The sequence below is a fragment of the Notolabrus celidotus genome, chromosome 3 (genome assembly GCF_009762535.1).
Source record: "Notolabrus celidotus isolate fNotCel1 chromosome 3, fNotCel1.pri, whole genome shotgun sequence".
NCBI classification, from domain to species: Eukaryota; Metazoa; Chordata; class Actinopteri; order Labriformes; family Labridae; genus Notolabrus; species Notolabrus celidotus.
The window spans coordinates 37,733,710-37,755,050 of NC_048274.1; the positions used below are offsets into that span (position 1 = coordinate 37,733,710).

The window sequence follows — 21,341 nt, forward strand, 5'->3', positions numbered from 1 at the left end:
TTACCTGCATGAGCCAGGAAATGGTGCCAAAAAAAGGAATGTGTACTTTTAAAAAAACTTTTTTTTCTCCCTTCTTGACTTTTTTTTGCAGATATGACTTTAAGGTCAGCACGGGTATACACATTCAGAGAAGCGAGCTACAGCCACAGAGAACACAGAAGTGCACTGAAACCTAAAGCTTATACTACATTACTTTATCAGCTTAATCTCAGAGGGTGAAGCTCAGTGGGAAAAGACTTTAGAAACTCATTTAAAAGGCAGTAAAAGAACTAACAGACAGAACAGACTCTTCTGTAAAAAATAGATAATAATCGTTCTGTAGTTTGCATTGGGTCAAAAAGTTGATTTTTTTCTCTAAGAATTAAACTACAGTTGAAACCTTCCTGCAGAAATACAAACTATCACACGTGCCTTTTCTTTCCTTTACACTTCCACTTTCTTTCTTTCTTCTTCTCTACTTTCCTCCACATCTCTGAGCATGCAGCAGGATGTATTTCTACATCCTTCTGTTGTGTTTGTTGTGTGTTTATTTCAGTGTGTGTGATTTTGTATGCATTGTGTCAGACCGTTCACCCCTTTAGGCTGTGCTTCGGCCCTGGCGTATTAAGGGTTAATCCCTCCTTGATGCTGCATGCTGTAAGATGCTGACTTTTTAAAGTCCAGATCATTTCTCTTTATCAGAAAAATATTACCCCTCAGCCCTCAACCACGAACCACCAACAATAGGGTCCCATGCTTCCTAAATCCTCCTCTATCATTAGTTACCCAAAGCTGCTGGAAAGACTAAGTACAATCAAAGTTTTTTCACCATTTACACAATGTGGTATGATTTTTACAACATCAAAACATCCTGTTATCAAGGCTTCATGTTGTGTTCCCACCTCTCACACATAACTGATAAAACACTGCAAATCATCAGAAAGCTTGATGATCAAGTTAAGGTTTCCTCATATATATTGTTTAGGTAAGGCAGTAGAATTAGGACATAAATCAGGGTCAAACAAGTGATTATCTCATTTTCATCAGACTGTGCAGCGTCTGTAACAGAGCTGATCAGAGCAGGATTAAACCCGGCTCTTTGTCTGACTTTTAAGTTTCAATCGTGGAGAAAAAGCTTCTGCAGGCTGTCACACACCTTCTTACACACTATACATGACGCAGCTGGTTTTATCAGCTCATTCCCCCGGCACACGTGAAACAGTCTTACACAGCTTGGTTTAGGTCCTCATACTGTCATCTAACATCATATAGCATCCCAAGTGAACACCCAGACAGTAAATCTCTCCATTGTCCTCTGACGTGGAGCCTGTAAGGTGACCTTCAGATGTTAAATTACCAAAAGCAGAGCAGAACTGGCCTTATTGTCAGCTAATGGATGCTTTAAATACGCCGATTGATTTGTGTTGCACAATCCAGGCCATTCTAATGGATCAGGCTTGTATTAGAGCGTTTGAGGGCGGAGGGAAGGAAAGAGGAGAGAAGGAGGTGACTTGAGGGGCTCTGGCCAGCTGATGGGACTCAACTTTACCCCCTTACAGGGTCAGCTTACCACTGCAGGACGTGTGTGTGTGTGTGCGTGTGTGCGTGTGTGTGTGTGTGTGTGTTGAATTGATTTTCTCTGCGATGACAGCTCCAGTCAGGCTGGCACCAAACCCTCCAACGCACACACACACACACACACACACACCATTGCCGCCACAACAAATACACACATACAGCACTCGTGATTTGCACTGGGAGAATGGCAGCCGCTGGTGTTGTGTTCTGAGGTGGCCTCAGTGTTTGGGGCAGTGATGTGCCATCGCCTTCCTCCTCTGCCTACCCAACCTTCCCAGCAGTATAGCTGTTCTGTTGAATTATTGTACAGATCTCTTTTTTCTGATAAAAGTATTATTTTAAGAGAAAAGTGCCTCCAATGATTTTGATCGCCTGGCTTCCCTCTTGCTCCGTCGCCTCCTTCCTCCCTGATATGTCTGAAAACTATGATTTCATATATATACCTTTAATTTCATTTTTACGCTGTGCTCAGTTAAAAAGAAAAACTGCTGACTCACTTTAACACAAATACATAGATTATAATATTTTCTTAGTAAAGTGTTCACAGACTTCTAATAACACATGTTTACTTGGTGTTTATGACGTAGGAAGTGTGGTTTATTAACAAGCTGCTCTGAAGCACTTCTTGTCCATCTCATTGTCTTGCTGTTGTTTGGTCAGGATCTTCCAGTTGAGTCTTTCAGTTACCACTCGTTTTCATCAGGAGGTGTTTGTCTGATGATATAAATCTGTGACACTCCATATAATGCATCCTAAAGCAGACTCAGACCTCCCTTTAGTTTGTGCAGCTTCAGTCCTCGTTTGGAGACATCTCCTCCCCTGCAAACATCACGCCGTCTCCTGTCATCGCTGCGTAAGATGAAACACCACCAGCAGCGTCTTCGGGGTTCTTGTCCTGGGCGTCCGACTCGTGACGGGAGCGTTTGAAGCGTCGGTCAGGGTACTGGCTGTTGTCAAAGGGCATGCGGTGCACACACAGCACGTGTGTCTTCAGGTTTCCCTTCTGGGAGGCACTGTAGGGGCAGTAACTGCACTTGAACGTTCTCTGACCTGAGGAGGGAAACACAACAAGATAATATTAGGACCATTTTTTATCCAGACCTGAAGGTGTGAGGCGAGGATTTTAGGTCTTAGCGGATCAAAAGTTCAGTGGTCTGTTGTGTTTCTTTGCACCCTGATTCTCTCTGGCCCAACAGGTGCTTAGAGTTAGGAGCACAGGTGATAATACTAACAATCTGCAGTACATGTAGTATTGATAAGAGCCCTTTATATCAGATATTACAAGGCCACTATGAGGACAAGTAGATTTTTCTAAATGTAGGCTGTGTGTTTTTGTACCAGCTAAGGCAAAGTATCTCTTACTGATGAAATGTGTAGGTGTTTAGTGTAATTTCCTTCCTCTCAATATACTTGCAAAGCTAATAACACTGGAAAACCTGCATTGTTGACAACAACCATGACTAGCTTTCAACCGCTCCTTGCAATGTTGCTTAGAACATCACTGACACCTGTTGCTCACTGACATGAGATATGTATAGAGAAAACATATGAGAGGTACCCACTCCTCATCTCCAGTAATCCATGGAGTTAAGAGTGCTCTAAAAGACTTCAAGGTGGGTTTGATTTTTAAAAGGCAGCGTCTTGGTACTGCTGTTCTGTGTCATTTACAAGGACAGGATGCTCTTATAGGCAGCACATCCTTTCAATGACACAATGTGTACTTTTGTGAATGACGTGTTGGTATAGAGCTCTGAATGGACATGTAGGTTGAGCATAAAATTAGGTTTATTCTGAGACACTTTTGGAGCCCCGGAGGGACTTAGTGAGATCCTGAGAGACGACCAGTGAACTCGTTTTGTTTTGTCCCTTTGAATGCTCTGTAGCTGAGAGGCCAGACTGAAATGACTTTGAAGGGAAAAATCTCAATGTTTTTTTTCCCCTCCTAGAGATGAAGCCCACACAGATATTGAGTGAGAGTAGAATCTGACATAGAACTGCAGCAGTCAGCTCATAAATTCAAATGTCATTATTAGGCCGTCTCAGTCCTCCTCACTGCCTGTGTCGTATTAACGAAGTATAAAATGACTGATTGATATTCTGCCTGGTGTACTGTTCTCTAACCCTGACTTGAACTTCAGCCTTCTGGCCATGTGTGAACCTCCAGACATTCACTGGCCTTTATCAGAGTTTGCTAGCAACAATACGGATTGGACAAAGAAACAGAGACTGAGAAAAGAGGGTAAAGTTGAGGACAAAGAGAGGAGAAAAAGGGATTGTCTCATCTGCACCGCCCCGGCAGCACGGCCGAGCTTCTTATTGAAACAAATATATCCTGAAAACATTACCCAACACTTAATACTCACCTCACTTTGTGCAGCCATAGAGCTCACGCACATTCGTCTGAACTAAACTTTTGCAGCTCCCTGAGTCGATATGCATCTTTTGAAGAGCGTGCATACATCTAGTCCCCCGAACACAATAGCCGGGCAGAACGAGGCAAGGTATTTTTCTCTATCTCCCCCCCTGCAACAGCTCTAGCACTGAATGTTCTCCCTAGATTGAATCTGATCATCACTGCAGCAAACACAATGGCCCTTAATAGCACCAGCCGTTTCTTTGAGGGATGCCGATTACGAAGCCATCATAACCCACTTCACTTAGCTCACTCACTCACAGACAGACAGACAGAGAGGACAAAACAAAACGCAGAGGGAGGAAGAGGGAGGGAGGGGCAGAATGAAGAGAGACAGTTTGAGCCCTCTGTGGTACTTTAGATTATTAATAACAGTGCATTTGCTCTTACCCTCGTTTTCTTTTTTCTCTCTCTTTTTTTTTATCTTTATCTCTTATTCAATTTGAGACGCTCTAAATCAAATTAACATATGGGGTTTAAAAGCAGCGTGGGGATAGGTGCAAGGAATATCAATAGGTAAAAGGCCAGGAATTAAAGAGGAAACAATCTATTTGAAGCACTCACTGGCATACACATGGGGTTAGAGGGAGTGAGTGCACACTCTACTTATATTGTGTAAAGACGGACACATGCACACTTAAGCACACACACACAAACACTCAGGCGGAGATGTGAGGACGCAGTGAGGCAATGTTGTGGAAGCAGCTACTTTGTGTTTGGCAATCTGACACAGGATTTGGAGCCTCTCCGGCTTTCTGATATTACATTGTTTGCTCTGGAGCCACACAAAGGGGATTGCTACAAGTTTGGAGGCTTTGGATGTTCCAGTTGTCTGAATTTCCAGATAAGCTAGTCGGCGGCACACAATGAAGGGCCCCTTTTATTCATGTGCGGTTTAATTTCACACTCTCTTACATTACGTTAAGTCCGAGAGGCAGAATATCCCATCCCATTTTACACTTAGGGGGAGCGAGTTATGCCCCCAAACAACTCAACTGATTTTTTTTTCTTCCTCTCTCCCGCTCACTTATTGTTTGTCTCCGCAGACTTTAAAAATAAATACAAATCAAGCTTGGTTTTATCTCCGGGGAGATGTTGAGGTAAGAAGAAAGAGATTGGGGTTTGAATTGCAACGCTTGAAAAACTTTGGATAGGATGTATAAACTTGAGTTAGTGTGGAGATTGAAATTGACTTCTCCTGAACAACTTAAAGACACACAGGCTAAAGTTTGTTGTGGATTAAAAATTAAAAAGAGTTTCACACACACCATGCACACTGCCCAGCTTTCTCAAGAGACCAAAGTTGTCATCATTACTGAGCGTTTCATGCTCTGTGCTATTAAGCAGAACAGTCCACGTACTGATTGTGGCCCTGGAGCACCACACCACAGTTTGTTAGGTTTTTCCTTTTCTTCCAGTGTGCTTTCGACCTCCTCTGTAACACTTGACAAAGGCGTATTGAATGATTGCAGTCTTGATATTAAAGGCATAGTTAGGAGTTTTCCTGTTGTGTTGATTATGGTCATCTGTAGTGTTTATCTTGGATGAAGACTGCATTATCACCCACTGTGGTAAAGATGTGAGTCCTAGAGTGTGCAGTTGTTCAAGACCACTTTTAGTAGGATGCAGAGTGACGAGATCATTGTTGCTAACTTTAACGTAACAACAACTAAACTATTTAAACTCTGATTTATTACCATTAGTTAATAAATGATACTGGTAAAATGACTCCCACTCCCATTCAGAATGACTCCCGCTCCTGTACCGATCCCATTTTTTTTTTTCTTTCAGTCTTTAGGTAATACATACCTCAATTAACAAAAGTGCATAGAAGCATTACCTTCACTGTTCACATACTGTACCTGAGTTTTAGAAAACTAAGACCTGAGCACTCATCTCAGGTTAGGTGTACCCTCCACTTGTGATTTTTGTCAGCACTTCACTTCACATCAGAAAACCTGTTTGTTTTTGCAATATTTACGGACGCAACACAGACGGCTCCTCGGCCTGCAGCGCACTGATCAGCTGTTCAGGTCTGCAGCTTCAGAGTCATAAAAATACAACTAAACTCAATAATGAGGGATTCTGACCGCTCCGATGTCATGCCGTTTACTGTGGACACACGTGGACACCTTCATGAGCCGGAGTTTACAGAGGAAAAGATGATTCAATGCACCGGAGGAAAAAAAAGGAGAAACTTCAGAGCTAAACTGGAGAGCAGGAGAGATCCAGAGTTACCTGGTGGAGCAGGTGTGTAAACTGTGAGTTAATGTCAGTCCCTCCAGGATTTCGCGGGATTTATTTGTGATTGTTGCGGCCCAAATAGCCTGAATTTGCGACAGCTTTTTGAAAAAATTGCGGTGAAAGTTGCGATTTTTTTTTTTTGATTTTTTCCCCCAATAACATCTCAGGGACAAGTAAATACACTAAATTACAGTTGTGTTTAGAAAACATTCTTGATGTGACCACTGTGACTGTATTTAGATTCTCTGGATTCACAGAAAAATGCTATGAAAGGACTGTATTGCACATTTACGACGGTCCCTGAATGTACCTCGCAGCGACAGAGGCAGAGACAGTCAGTTCACGGCACTCTGAAATGAATCTGCATATTTGATGACTAGGAGTTGATCAAAACTTACTAAATGTGTCTGATGTATCACCATACTGGATTAAATCAAGCTCTAGATGCAGAGCTTTTTATGGTAATGGTGGCAAAAACGTCAAACATCAAATATTAAACAGACGTCCCCGGTTGTGTCTTTGTCACTAACACACACCGGGGGTAAAAATCCTCAATGAAGATGAGACAGATGCATGGAGGAGGGAGAGCTGGTTCATAAAGCACACCTGCTGCAGGTAGAAACCAAGCTAACACTGAGCCCCTCAGATAATAATTCTAGTATCTATAAATAACAACGTCGTCATCGTCACTTGTCCTGCCTGCTGTCCCCTCTCTTCACCCGTTCTCTGTGCGTGTTTTGTTGCTGAAAAGTGCTGATCAAGTGAGAACTTACGTTTATGTTCCAAGGAAGTCAAATTGATGACGAAACCGATGACGTGCAGGGGCTGAGATTAATGTAATTGGTCAAATTTGCGGGAAAGTTGCGCTGATTGTATAAAATTGCAAGGCTGTGAAAGAATCACGCTGATTGGTTGAATTTGCGTTGATAGTTGCGATCACGAAATCGCAACTTCCTGGAGGGACTGTAATGTTTACAGTTTACACAATGAACAGAGAAAACTTCATGCTGTCATAAGTAAGACTTAACAACAGTCCCTCTAGACCAGGGGTGTCCAAAGTACGGCCCGGGGGCCAATTGCGGCCCAAGGTCCATTTATTTATGGCCCCAAGCTTCTATCTTAAAACGTGTTATTTATAGCACAGAAATGAATCACATTCTGAATCATCTGTACATTTGTAGTTTCTTTCAAGCGCACAAACAAAAACTAAAGTCAATCCAGAAACGTCTCAAAGAGCTTCATATGGACTACTTTTATAAATTCAAAGCTCTGGATATTCTGCAGGAATATAATTAGGAGGAAACACAAGAACTCTTAAAGCTGACAGGGTTTCATATTCATGTTTTTATCATGATGTGAAAATGTTCTTGATGAACACTAAAAGTTCAGAAGACACAAAAGAGGACACAAGACAAGATCTAAATTATGAAATTGTGCAGAAAAGGCAAAATTTGGTGAATAAAAATCTTCAGAATGCAGGACAAGAATTATTTAGTTCTTAAAATGTTGTCTGCTGGTCAGAAAAGTCTTAAAAACAACATGAAATAGAAGTGTGATGAAATCCAGATCATGATCCTGCCATGGGAAAATAATGAGACAATATTTTTCCCACATTGCCCGACCCTAATGAAAAACATTCTCCAGAAGAAGATAAAGTTTGCTATGTTTACGTGGCTTGTGGAGAACTGAGGACTTCCTAGTTACTGATTTATTGAGAAAAAAATGTAAAATAATTGTTATTAAATATTTCATTTATAACTTTTATGATTCCTAAGTCTCAGTAGGAGCCACTGGCCCTGAGGTATTCTGACAACATCAAATGTGGCCCTCTTTGAAAAAAGTTTGGACACCCCTGCTCTAGACCGTCCCGCTCCCATCTGCTCCCGTTAACTTTTTTATCCTGTACCGTCCCAATCACGTGATTAATAGCAAATTTGACTCCCATCCCACGAGAATCCCGTGACCCAAGGGATTCCCGAAAAAATGTCAGCCTCTAGTCTGAACAATAGAAATATGCACAAGGTTTACTCTTTAGTTCTCAAAGAGCAGTGAAGCATCCAAACGCTGGCAAAAAACATTAAATCATGTTTGTAGCCATTTGGCTCTTTTAGCTAGCAAAGCCCTGGTTGTAGAGTTTCTCCATCTAAAATAATACTTCAATAGAAAATGACAGTCTGTCAATCCTGCTCCAATGTTAGTCATGAGGACCAAACATTTTCTCAAAAGAACATTATCAAAAGATAAGAAAAACTCCTTCTGCTTTATAACTTACTTCTCACTGAAAAACTTTACTTTAGAGCTCTAACTGAGACACTTCAGGAAGAGGGACGAATATGGACTCAAATTGAATAAGGAGAAATAACCAATCTCGTTGCTGATAGTCTCATTTCACTCTGTAGGTCACGAAGAGGCATCAGTGTGAGAGTGAGACTGCTAAAGTATCAACTAACATCAAGAACTTTCTTGTTCAGTAAGATGTCCTGTGGTTGTTAGATTGTGTAATATTTAGAGTATGTCCTTTTAACTGGATTGGGATAGGACCTTTTCTAGCTAGCATACTCATCACTTCCCTCCATCTATACCCACCTCGTAATTTGTTTAATTTTGCTCCTCTGATGTTTGTCTTTCTCTTTTTTGCACCATACAGTCTGTGAAGTGCATTTTGACTTTGCTTTATTTAAGTCATTTGTCCTGTCTTTATCAAGTACCCAGATGCCGTACTAATAGCTTTGCCAAAAACTTTCAAGAATGAAGAGTGAGGGAACAGAGAAATTGAGAAATACATAAGAGAAGTAAAGACAAAGAGACAGACAGACAGACAGACACAGAGAGAGAGAGAGAGAGAGAGAAATGGAGAAAAGAGGGTGAGACAGTGGTCTTGTTTTCATTAGTGTAGCATTATCTAAGCCTGTTAATTAACCCCCCAAGGCCCTCTGCGTGGAGATCAGAAGGAAAGGGGAAGAGGAAGTGAGGAGGAGGGCAGGACGAGAGGATTCAGTGGGCGGAGGTGTGTCTGTGTGCATGTATGCATGTGTGTGTTTGTGTGGTTTGGTGTATCACACTTCTGCCACAAACATGCCCATGATCATTAAACTGCCACACATGAATCATCCCACTTACCTGCTTTAATTATCCCGTCTCGAGCAGACTGCAAACAGTTGGTTTCAAAAGTGAAGCTAATGACGACGTGAACCTGTATTCTATCTAACAGCCAGCAGGGGGAGACTGCACTGCTAGTAAAGGAACTGTATAAGAACATAACCTCAGCTGCTGGATTTGAATCTTCTTCAATACTGCACAATGTTGATGGTGTAAATAATTTCCCTGCTTGAGGTGAATTCACCATAAAGCTGGGTATTATTTTGGGTGTAGCTACTTACCAACAAGTTGTCAACAAGGATAGAAAAGTTACAATGCTTGTTTATTGAAATATGGTCACAATCATTTCTAAAAAAAAAAACATTCTGGTAACAGATAAAATGCTGAATTCATTGCTTAAATGAATTAATGTGCTAGACTCCAGTGGCAACAGCGACTACTACTAAAGGCATGTTGCACAGCAATTCCCCCCAAAACGCTTAAGGGCAGTGTGGTCTCTCTGACAGTGATTCAGAGTGTGTTATGTTTATCATACAGACATGATTACATGAAGAATAGAGAGAGGGAGATGAAATACACAGCCGATGTGCGGCCGATGATCCTGGAAGTGCTGCTCTGATCGGTCCGCCAAGCGGAGCCGAGCAGCACTTCCAGGATCGAATCTACGTCTAGTTACATTTTGGAGGAGGTGCACGTCAGCTACATGTGTAGGCCTATGTGTAGGTACGGGAGCTACCCGGACCTCCGGTGTAGGCTACGCCATTGATTCGACGAATAACCAACTCATCATTGTCATCTCTCTCTCTCTCTCTCTCTCTCTCTCTCTCTCTCTCTCTCTCTCTCTCTCTCTCTCTGTCTCTCTCTCTCTTTCCAGACCCATCTCCCTCTCAGCAGATGTGTGTCTAACATGAGTCTGGTTCTGCTCGAGGTTTCAGCCTGTTAAAGGAAGTTTTTCCTCGCCACTCTAACTAGCTAAATACTGTGAGGTGCAATGCTCATGGTGGATTAAGATGAGATAAGAACAAGTCTCATCCTGTCTTGATGTTGGGTCTTTCTTAATAATTTGACATAGAGTGGTCTAAACCTGCTCTGTTTGTAAAAGCGTCTTGAGATAGCGTTTGTTGTTAATTGGCGCTATACAAATAAAGATTGATTGATTGATTGATTGATTGATTGATTGATTGATTGATTGATTGATTGATTGATTGATTGAATATGACAATAAAACAGGAATTTTTAATACATAATGCAAATATACTGTTTATCATTTGGATCTTTAAGTTGATTTTCTTCTTTCTTACTGCACTATGTTCAACCCTCTGTCCGCTGCATGAAAGAGAAGAAAGATTAGGAGGAGGATAAAAGAGCAGAGGTGAAGTGACATATTGCGTCATAAACTTTATCAATAAACACAACTGATAGACTCCATAGATGTCAACAGTAAGTTCTGATTATGTTCAAAGTGTCACCAGCCCCATGGCAGTAACTTTTTACCAAAGGAAAACTCTATTTAATCCAACATGCATGATTTTCAAAACACTACACTGTATATGCGCCACAGGTGTAGACACTAGGGATGTGACTGTATTGCTGATTTAGCAATATCACCAGAACAGAGTTGTTGTGTTTAGGAAGTGGTGAGACAGAAGAAAGCAGAAGAAGTAACGGACAAAGAGGAAAAAAACAATATGCAGACGCTGTCACAAAAACAGGTAATATCATTATTTGTAAAGATTACAGCTAACTTCCACCAGCTCCATGTTTGGTTTGTCTCTCCTCTGGTAGCAGAGCTGATAGGTTTATAGTCACTGTGTGTGCTTCCACTGGCTCCACTCTTTCACGGTTCTGCTCCATTTCAGCTCTGGCAGTCCAGAGCCCTCCACAATACATGCACAAGACTTCTATTGTTGCTGGCACACAGGGCAGATCGAGCAGGATAGGAAGTGAGGCACCAAAACAACATAAACATACGGTTGGTTTTCAGAATAAAATACATGTTGTATTTCACCTAACTATATTGACAATCCATCATAATGAGTGGAGCCAGGCCTGAAGTCGGGTCAGAGGTTTTCAGAGGCCAGAGATGACGATATGGATGAGGTCAAGCACATCATGAAGGGAGAAAACCACTGATTGTGTAATTACTGCAGGAAATCCTCTGCCTTGTGACTCCAGCTGTCTGGGGGTTCTACTCAATGCATGCATGTGTCCAAACGCAGCCGTACAGTGTTGACAGTTGAGGGAGCACGGAGCAAAACCACAATGGAGCAAGGACAAACCGAATGCAATCTGGTGGAAGTCCGGTGTTAGGATTACAAGTTTCACATATTTAGAGGCACAGCTTACTTGACCCACAGCCGGGTACACTGTAGCTGTTAGAGAGGAGGCTGAAGGCCCACCTCAACTCCATGTCTTTGCCCCTTCCTCCAAAAGCTTGGCTTAATCAACATTTCCAATATGGTGACCGCCCTCTATAGGCTATACATATGACAGAGTGGTATGTCAAAGTCTCAAGCCTGCACAAATCTCAGAACATTGCTTTCAGAACAACATGGAACATGATTTATTTTTTATTATTCATCAACTGGTACATTATCTTAGCGTTTCAGTATTAGTCCATTGGGGGTGAAAGTTATTTTCTCTCAAGCTGGAAAAATAAAAGTTCTTTTTTTATATCTGTGTGGGCGTCTTTGTTTGATTTGAAGTGACAGTGACGACTGACAGGAGGGATTGTAGAGAGGCGGTTGTTGCATTAATGTTGTAACTTACCCAAACTGTGCTTACACTGGGCGTTTTGTTGCCATATGTGAAAAGTACAGCACGGCTCGAGGAAAAGTTTTTCCTCGCCTGCATCTTATGAGAAGAGCTATCTTAAGACGGCAACAGATGGCAGTGCTGGCATCAAATGGCATTTAAGGACGGCAGCTCTTGGATGGGTGCCAACATGCCTTTCCTGGTTTCTGTGTTCTTCTGCAAATGATCGTATGTGTGTCACTGTGCATTGTATGAATGGGTTAGCATATGTGCACAGGAATGCCTGCTTTTATGTTTCTTTGCATGCAGCCGTACACTTGCAGTGTGTTTGGCTACATGTTTGTAATTTATGCAAAAAGAGAGAGAAGGAGAGAGCCTCAGTTTTTATATTTTTGTTTCCTGGTGGATGAAACCAACATACTTTAGTCCTTCCAGTTTGTCATTTGGAATATGAGACAGAAGTTAAGAATAAATATTAAAATGTGAAACAAATGGGCCAAACATCATAAATGAGATGCATTTTCCTGACTACTTAAGGAGGTATAAAGTGAAAACCATAAAGAGATAGAGGGAGATACAGACAGACAGAGAGTTTGTAGCCAGAGAGACACACAGAAGGTGTGGGCAATTAAATGTGCTAAACCATCTGTCCAATAACCTGCATGCATGCTGTGGCTCCCAGATTACTCAGCAAACTGCAGCAACATCCTCACACACACATACCCACACACTCACACACACACACTGATACGAACACATGTATGACAACACATGCACAAGATTCTGTTTTTAAAGGTTTGAAGGTGTGCTGGAATCTTTCTTCCGTTCTTTCTGGGAGGGTTTAATTTTGCAAAGACATTACAGGTATACTTTCAGAAATGTACCTGAGGGCTTATATGTGCTGCTTCATTATCTATGTTGACCTTTTGTATCATATTAGCCCAAAACTAGTCAGGGGTTGTTGCTTGAAATTATGTCAAACTGAGATGCAGTAGGGGCGCTGGTGGCCTAGCGGTCTAAGCGCCCCATGCGCCCCATATACAGAGGTTACAGTCCTCATCGCTTCCCGGCCCGTCGACCATTTCCTGCATGTCTTCCCCCACTCTTTACTCCCCACATTTCCTGTCTCTCTTCAGCTGTCCTATAAGATAACGGCAAAAAGGACAAAAATATCACTTAAAATAAAGTAAAAAAGAGATGCAGTAATGACTCATACACTTTAGACCCAAACAGCTGATCAGTGTGCTGCAGGTGGAGGTACACGTAAAGGCTGATTCATACTTCTGCGTTGAATCAACGCCATACCCTTTGCCGGGGGTCCGCGTAGCTCCCGTACCTACGCCGAGGCCTACGGACGTAGCTGACGTGCACCTCCTCCAAAATGTAACTCCCCGTAGAGCCGACGCGGACCGCAAGCCCTGTGATTGGTCCGCTCGGCGGCTTTGTATTTTCCGCATTTACAACACTTCCGGGGTTCCCGGACATCGGCCGCACATCGGCTTAGTATTTCATCTCCTCCTCTCTATTCTTCATGTAATCATGTCTGTATGATAAACAGCAACATGTATCAGCTGTAGATTAACAGAACACGCTCTGAATCTCTGTGGAAAAGGAAACAGAGATCGTAGCGGGGCGGAAGCAGGCGGCCGGCTATCAGAGAGACCACACTGCCCTCTAGTGTTTCGGCGGAGAATTGCTGCGCGACACGGACACACCGACACACCGACGCACAAGTATGTGGGGCTCATGTCTGCGTCAGCCCCTGCTGCGTAGGGGAGACGCAGAGGTATAAATCAGCCTTAAGTGTTGCACCCATGAAGAGTGCAAAAAAAAAAGTGGTTTAAAAATATAGCTGCAATAACAGAACACCTTAATGTATTTACACCTTTTTTTAACCTATATAGTGTTTATTTCAATACTGACACATGCTTTTTGGGAACACAGCGATAATATGGATTACCTTCATAAAAAGTAACTGAGTACGACGTGCAAAGACCTGAAGGCCTAAGACACACTTGATCTGTAGCTGGATTGGTTAGCATTGTGAGCATTATAATAATATATTAATAATAATAATAATTGATAATATTCCAGTATAGTCAGGCTTTGGTTATTTTTCAAGCACGTTTTAAAAAGAAAGAGAAAAAGTCGATGAAGAACAGATTTTCTTTCCTGTGAAAGACTTCTCCAGTGATTGACTGCACTGGTTTTTGGCCAGAGACTTTTTGAAACACACTAAAATATATATATTTTATCCCACCTCCCTCATCCCCAACCCCTCTCCAAAAATAAATACATTAACATTACTTCAAACAGCCTGAGGGGAATTTATCCTTCTCTGGATCCCTCTGATGAATTAAGAGCATTTCCCCCAACGAGCCGGCGTGTTGATAGAAAATTGGCCTGAAGTTTGGGGAATAGTGATTTGGTCTGTTTCCTAGCTTAACTAGAGAAAACCAACACACAAATAACACCAAGGGAGGCACTTAAGGAGAGAAGAGGAACTGTGGGGGAAGAGAGGGGGAGGGGAAGAAGCTCTTTCAGCATCAAAGCTTGCTAAAATGTCCCCTCCAGGGACCAGGTCCCAAGTTAAATACTGAACTAGATTATTAATTGCTCTACCAGTAGGACCTGTTAATAAGAACCAGAAATAGCAGCTGCTTCCTTTCTGTCTTCATCTCTTGTTCTATTTCCACTTTTTATGCCTCTTTCCTGGAGTCTGCTGCTGTCCTTTTTTTTTTTTTACGGTGGTGCTTAAAGTTTGCTTCACACACTCCTACGCTCATCTGTTTGCTTACTCACTCACTGACTCACTGCAGTCTGAACTCAGACTCACTCTGTGCTTCTCAATTACAAACACACCTGGCACACTCACACCTTTATCTAACCTCACCTAATCACGTGTGCACGTTTTATATCGATCAAGTTTCATACACCTTTACTGTCAGGGGCAAATTTCAAGTGTCAGAATAAAATCACGAGACATCTGTCACGTTCATCCTGAACGTTAGATCTCAAGTCGTTACAAAACTCAATCTCAGTCTTAAGTTTTCAGTGTGCAAATTGAACAAACGTGTTTATTATTTAGGTTTTGTTTATCTGTGTTCTTGCAAATAGTGAAAATCAGTGGTGTGAAAAACAAAAGATGTGCCCCTTGAGCACCATAAAGGAAAATCAAAGTGAACACACAGTAAACTTAGCCCCTTTCACACATGAATTACTAACATTGTTTTTTAAAGTTCAGTTCTTCCAGGCCCAAATCTCTCTTTCATGCACCTCACAGCAGGAGATTATCTGTGCCTGATGCGCTCTCACAACTCAAACTACAACGTTAGGTTTAACAGAAGGAGGACAGCTGTGTTGGACTGTAAAGCTCAGTACCTGCACACTGCAAATGTTGATTTTTACATGCTGCATTCACACAGCAGCTCCCCAAAACCTTGTAGAAATTTTACAAGGGGACTGGCTGGACAAAGTTAGTGGTTTGCATTCAGTCATGCAGCCCACCTGGATATTGTCTGAACATTTCCAGGAGTGAAGCACATGTGTAAAAGAGGAATGGAGGGGAGACTATAAGGAAGCACAAGCCACTGAAAACTAGGGCTGTAAACGGATATTCTAAATTTGAATATAAATTTAAAAAAAAACGGAGATTGGATTGTGAAAATTAATATTCGACTGTGGAAAAAAAACACATCAGCGGCTGCTTTGCGAGTGGGCGCACTGCATGACGGGTCAGGGACAGGTCACAGGAGTCACACATGCACAGCGTGAAGCAGACGGCAGAAAGAAATCCTTCCGTCCCCGGATCCTCAGTGCGCTCTGAACACGTCTTTTCCTCCGCTGGGAATATAGTGAATAATAAGAGATCGGGCCTCTTCACATGTGGACTGTCTTCTTCACATGTGGACTGTCTCATGTTTTTGGCAAATAACCTGTCAGGCCTAAGACCCTACATTGACAGTGGACTAAAAGAGCCTGACAATCAGTGACACTGGGATAAAATGCAGTTTTTCCTCTTTTTTTTATACAAGCGCCAAGAATGTAAGTGGACTACTTTTTCATTTTTAACTTCAATTAATGCGAATAGTATTTGCTTCAAACACTGAATGAAGCCTGCCTATATTAGGGACAAGAGTCAGGACCTTCAATTGCTCGCACAAGTCTTGTTCAGCACCACAGACGGTTCAGCACTCACTCAGCGCATTGCGCACAGAGAGGGGAGGGGGGCGAGCGAGAGGTCAACAGTCTTAAAGGTGTTACGGTATAGACCATTAGGTCCTTTACTTGTTTTGTAATGTGTAGGTATGTTTTAGGCATGTTATATCTTAAATAAAAATACATATACAAAGTAGTTATGTCTCCTTGTATCAGTTTGTCCACCTGTTATTGACATAATGCACAAATATAGATATTCAAATGGTTCGAACCTCTGGGGTTTTTTTTAGAGCGAATATTCGAATGTCATTTTGGAGGAATTTTGACAGCCCTACTGAAAACATGAATTCCAGCAGCAAAAATAAGTAAATGTAAGTAAGATATGAGCAAAATTATTGAAATTAAGTAAGTTCATATTTGCATATTTATTCTTGCTGCTGGAATACATGGCTTTATTCTCCCCTGTGTGCATAACAGACCCTGGACTGTGCAGGCAATGATGGAGAGCTTGGTGACAGTCTCAGCTGGAGGTTTTGGCCTGTTTGGGAAGCTGACAGGATCTTTTTTCATGTATCTCAGAATCACCTACCTCTCCCATGCCTGCTTCCTGTCTGATCATAGCAAAGGTGTAACAGTCCCATGCTGAACATGCAATGTAAAAGGAGCTACTGAAAGAAGTGGTGCAAAAGGTGTTTCCTGCTTGTAATGCTCTTTCCGCTAAGGTAACAGTGCTAACCTTGCACACACAAGAGCAGCACAACACGTGTCTTTAGCTGCTGATGTAGCTACTCTTTTGATTTTGTTTCTCTAAATATCCCCCAGGAGCAGGATGGAAAAATCATCTCAACAAAAGTCAAGTATTCCACTTCCTGAAAAAAAGTGGCCATGCAAGACACCCAGTCTTTGTAAAGTCTCAGAGGTGAAAGGCTAACAGATTTGAAACACCTACGGAGAGCCTCAAAGTTTAAGGTGGTTATTAATTATTTTATCTGGCTTGTATTTGTTAACTCTTCAGAGATGTAAACTGATGATCTTTATGAAGTCGTATTGACAATGAAACCAAAAAACACTCTTCTCCTTTCCTTTCTTCAGACATTCATGTGTTTCTTTTTCCTTTCTTGGTTTGGAAGGGGTTCACAGCTTGTGCATGTGCGCGTGCGTGTGTGTGTGTGTGTGTGTGTGTGTGTCTTTTAGAGTCCCTGCTGAACTGAGGGAGGCGCAATCTGCTGCTGACCTGTCACTGTACACAGATAATGGATGCCCAACTGCATGCGATGTGTGCATGTGTGTGCGTGCATGTGTTGCCAATGTGTGTGTGCGCGCCTGCATGTGTTGTCTGTGTGCTGTGCGTAGGCTGTCATCCATGTCTCTCAGCAATAAAGAGAAAAAAAAAAGAAAAAGGATGGGGGGCAGTGGGGGTTGATAGATATGCAGGCCACCTGCTTCTCACTCACATTCTGACACAAAGAGCATCGGCTGCTCTGCTGCATTAATCATCATGAACTTCCTTTGACCTCGACACAGCGATAACAGCTCAAAGTTATGGAAACAGTCAGGAAACACAGAGCAACAGACAGGCGGACACACTGAGACACACTTTACCAATGGGAACAAAAAGAGAGGAAGGCCTTGGATGTTTTAGGTGAACTCTTAACCTGAATCAACTGTTGTACAATATCTAGGAGGAAATTAAATTATTAGATTAAAAAGTGAAATCAATCTCTATTGAGGCCCTCTGTGTTTCACAGGATGGTGCTGCTGGTCAAAAGGTTAAATCGTGTAGGTCAGGTTAAAGCTCAAAGATCAGGGAGTAACAGAAGAACTGGGAGTTGAATGTTTTACACAGTTTAACTAAATCAAGTATTACCCCAGTATTCTAGAGCTTCTGAATGAACTCAAATAAAATATGGACAATGGAAGAAAATCATGTTTAAAACATACAAACTAAAGCTACAGAATAAATTAAAAGACCTTTAATCCCGATCTCCACATACAAGGAAGCAATCCTACTCCAGTGTTTGTTACATTTCAACACAAGTGCACTATATTTCCTGAACAAGGGACTGATTCAGTGATCACTCCACAAGCCAATTAGCAACGCCAAACTGCTTGAAGTTTTGCATCAAGAAAGACGTGAGGTCTGGTGGAGAGCATGCCGAGTCACAATAAAGCTGTGATTACAAACTAGTCTTACTCCAACAAATGCCAATTTGTGAACTCTTTCAGTGAAAACATCAGTATTCTGTTGTTTAGAAATGAATATGAGTCTGTTTTTGTTGCATTATTCATTGTCTGAACCAGATGGGGTTTTTTTTGCAAATAATATACCTAAATGAGAATATTTTACACACTTTGGAGCGGTGTAGCTTACAGTACAACTGAATCAAAGACGTAAAGAAAGTACCAGAGAAAATATATTTTTGTGGTGTTTCCTTAATTGTTCTTTTTTTTCCAGAGCTGTATTTCTAGTCTCTAAATGAACAAATCAAGGGTAAGAACAGGAAAGACATACAAAGATCCAACACAGGACAGGGGAAACAGAACAACTAAATACAGAGAGTAATTAACACAGGTGTGAACACAGGACACAGGTGAAACTCATCAGGTCAATCAACAAGGAGGGAAACACACAAGGACAGAGAGGAAAACTAAACTGGAAACACATGGATCACAAACTACAAATTAAAATGCAAAACAAGACTAAACTAAGAAACACAAGAAAATACACAGAGGACTACAACACAGTACATGGATCACTAAACACAAGGAAGACATAGGCGACTTAGACAGATTAAACAAGGGTAGAAACTAAGGCATGAAACACAAGGAAAAACAAAACTAAAAATCAACTCATGACAATTTAAGCTCAGTCAGACAGCTCACGCTTTAATTGTTTGAAACATTGTGTTTCATATATATGAATATACGTGCGTTGAGGCTCTGACCTCATCACTCCTCATAGTTCTATTTTTTGGATGCAGAAATTTAGCACAGTTGGGATAATATCTTAAAATCACTTGTCGGGGCCTGCAGGTGGATACTGGGGAGGTGTTAGGGCTGAAAATGTTAGCGCATAGGCAGCAGAGGTGGTGACTAGAAATCTGCAGTTTCAAAAGACTGCCAGAATGGGAGACATGTTTGTCAGGTGAGGGTGAGAGTGACACATGTCAGGTGTTAATTAAATCAGCAGCTTGAGGCGTCGCTTCCTTTCTTCACAGGAAGTGCTTTCTCTCATTTTCATCAAAAACACTGCCGACTGAAACACCCCACTACATTTATCTGTAAGCTAACTCAAGATCACATACAAAAAACATCACAAGTTGAAAATAATGATGCATTGTTCTACATTAAAATCATTCACCAAATAGCCATCACAATGAAACACTGACAGAGGCCTGTCTGGAAAATTAGACTGTTGTACAAAACTTTAAATAACCATAAATATAGAAATATTATTACCTGGAGTTGAAGGTATTTATTATGATTCTTCTCCTTTAATTTAAGTAAGAAAGCAGAATAAACCGTGTATATTCTACTTCACTGATTTGTGGGAACAGTTGGCATAAAATGAGCAGTTCAGTGACATAAAATACTTTTTAGTTGGAGCTAATCTGTCCTCTTCTTGTCATTAAGGGAACATCTGTGTCATTATAATCAAACTGGATTTTGTGCGTTGCCAAAAAGGATCGATGAGAAACAGTCATGTGATAGAAAAATGTTCTTAAAGTGTCCCTGTATAAAATGCTGTCATTACCAATTATGTTGTTATGAGTGTGAATACTGTGATTCTATGCAGGTATTTTAAATCTTGACCTTGAATTCAAACTTTGTGAACCCCAATCATAAAACATCCACAGGCCTGATAGACTCAGCTAACTCAGGCAGCAGCTTCCACACATGCTGATCATGTATCAGTTGTGTTTGCTGGCAGCAGGTGTAAGTGAGACACACTGCGGCTGAGGAACAGCAAGTGTTATCAACACACAGGCTGAAGAGCCGCGCGCGTGTGTGTATTTGTGTGTATTTGTGCGTATTTGTGTGTGTCACAATGCCCTGGCCAGGTGCTCCTCAAGGACTAGCATGCAATTTGTGCAAAACAGGAGGAGAGGAAATATTAGGCCTGTGTCTGTGCTCCGTGTGATTCTCTCACTGGCAGACGATTGAACAACTCATGAAAAAAAAAGAAGGAGAGAAAGCCCTCCAGTGTGAGTGCATCACCATGCACACTTTAATATCGCCATTGTGTGAGTTCATAAACTCCTCTTTGGATGCATTTAGCTGAGCAGGTAACATCAGCAGTGGACAAAAATATCCCCTCTTCACAGAGATCAGCTCGTAAACGCGATCAGGACTTGATCATGTTTTGCATTTTGAGTGTGTGATCCTGCGTACAGAATAATCTAACGCAGAATTATCTACCAAGCAGCTTAGTTCCCTTTGGATGTAACCAACACCATAACTTTTTAAAACCTCTCCCAGCAGAGATGTTATTTACCCCCTTTCACAAGCTCCCCCTCTTTCTTATCTTCCTCCCTCAATTCCTTTTCTTCTATTTCTCATCCTCCTCCTCCTCCTCCTCTCTCTTTCCTCTATTTTTTTCCTTCTTCTCTCTACTATAGGGAAACCTATTTGTCCGCTTTAGGTGGAATCACTCAATTTTTTCAGGAAGAAGCTTTGGAGGCCCCTATAGAAGGCAAAAGAGAGAGAGAGCGGAAGACAGAAAGAAAGAAGAAAGTACGTGTGTGTGAGCAAGAGTCCACCTTCCAAATAAGTTCCATTAATCATGGGCCAGAGTCTAATGTAACTAATATTTTACAATTAGAGGAGACAAGATGGAGCTTGGGGCCATCTATCTCCCTTACACCACATGATCATCGATTCATAAGAGCTGAGGAGAGAGGAAGAGGGAGGCCGGAGCACAGCGGGCCTGCGTTAAAAAAAGCACACATTTTGCTGGGCACACGCTGACACACATGCAGACGCTAACACACCCACACACACATAAGCACAGATGCTTGGCAGGAAACAGAGGGATGCATGAGAATGAGGGGACAAGCTGTCTCATTAGCATTTGTTAGTATATATTTTGCTTTCGAATCAGAGCTGCAATAAACAG

At 41.7% G+C, this 21,341-nt stretch overlaps 1 protein-coding gene across 1 annotated transcript in view; it reads right to left on the minus strand.

Annotated features, from left to right (window-relative positions):
- Nucleotides 1–1,975: 1,975 nt before the first annotated feature.
- Nucleotides 1,976–21,341, minus strand: part of znf536 (zinc finger protein 536) — a 267,103-nt gene continuing 247,737 nt past the window's right edge. Inside the window, exon 9 of the mRNA XM_034680912.1 lies at nucleotides 1,976–2,607. Within this exon, the coding sequence (XP_034536803.1) occupies nucleotides 2,348–2,607 (260 nt within the window). The 3' untranslated portion in view covers nucleotides 1,976–2,347. The remainder of the gene's footprint in view (nucleotides 2,608–21,341) is intronic.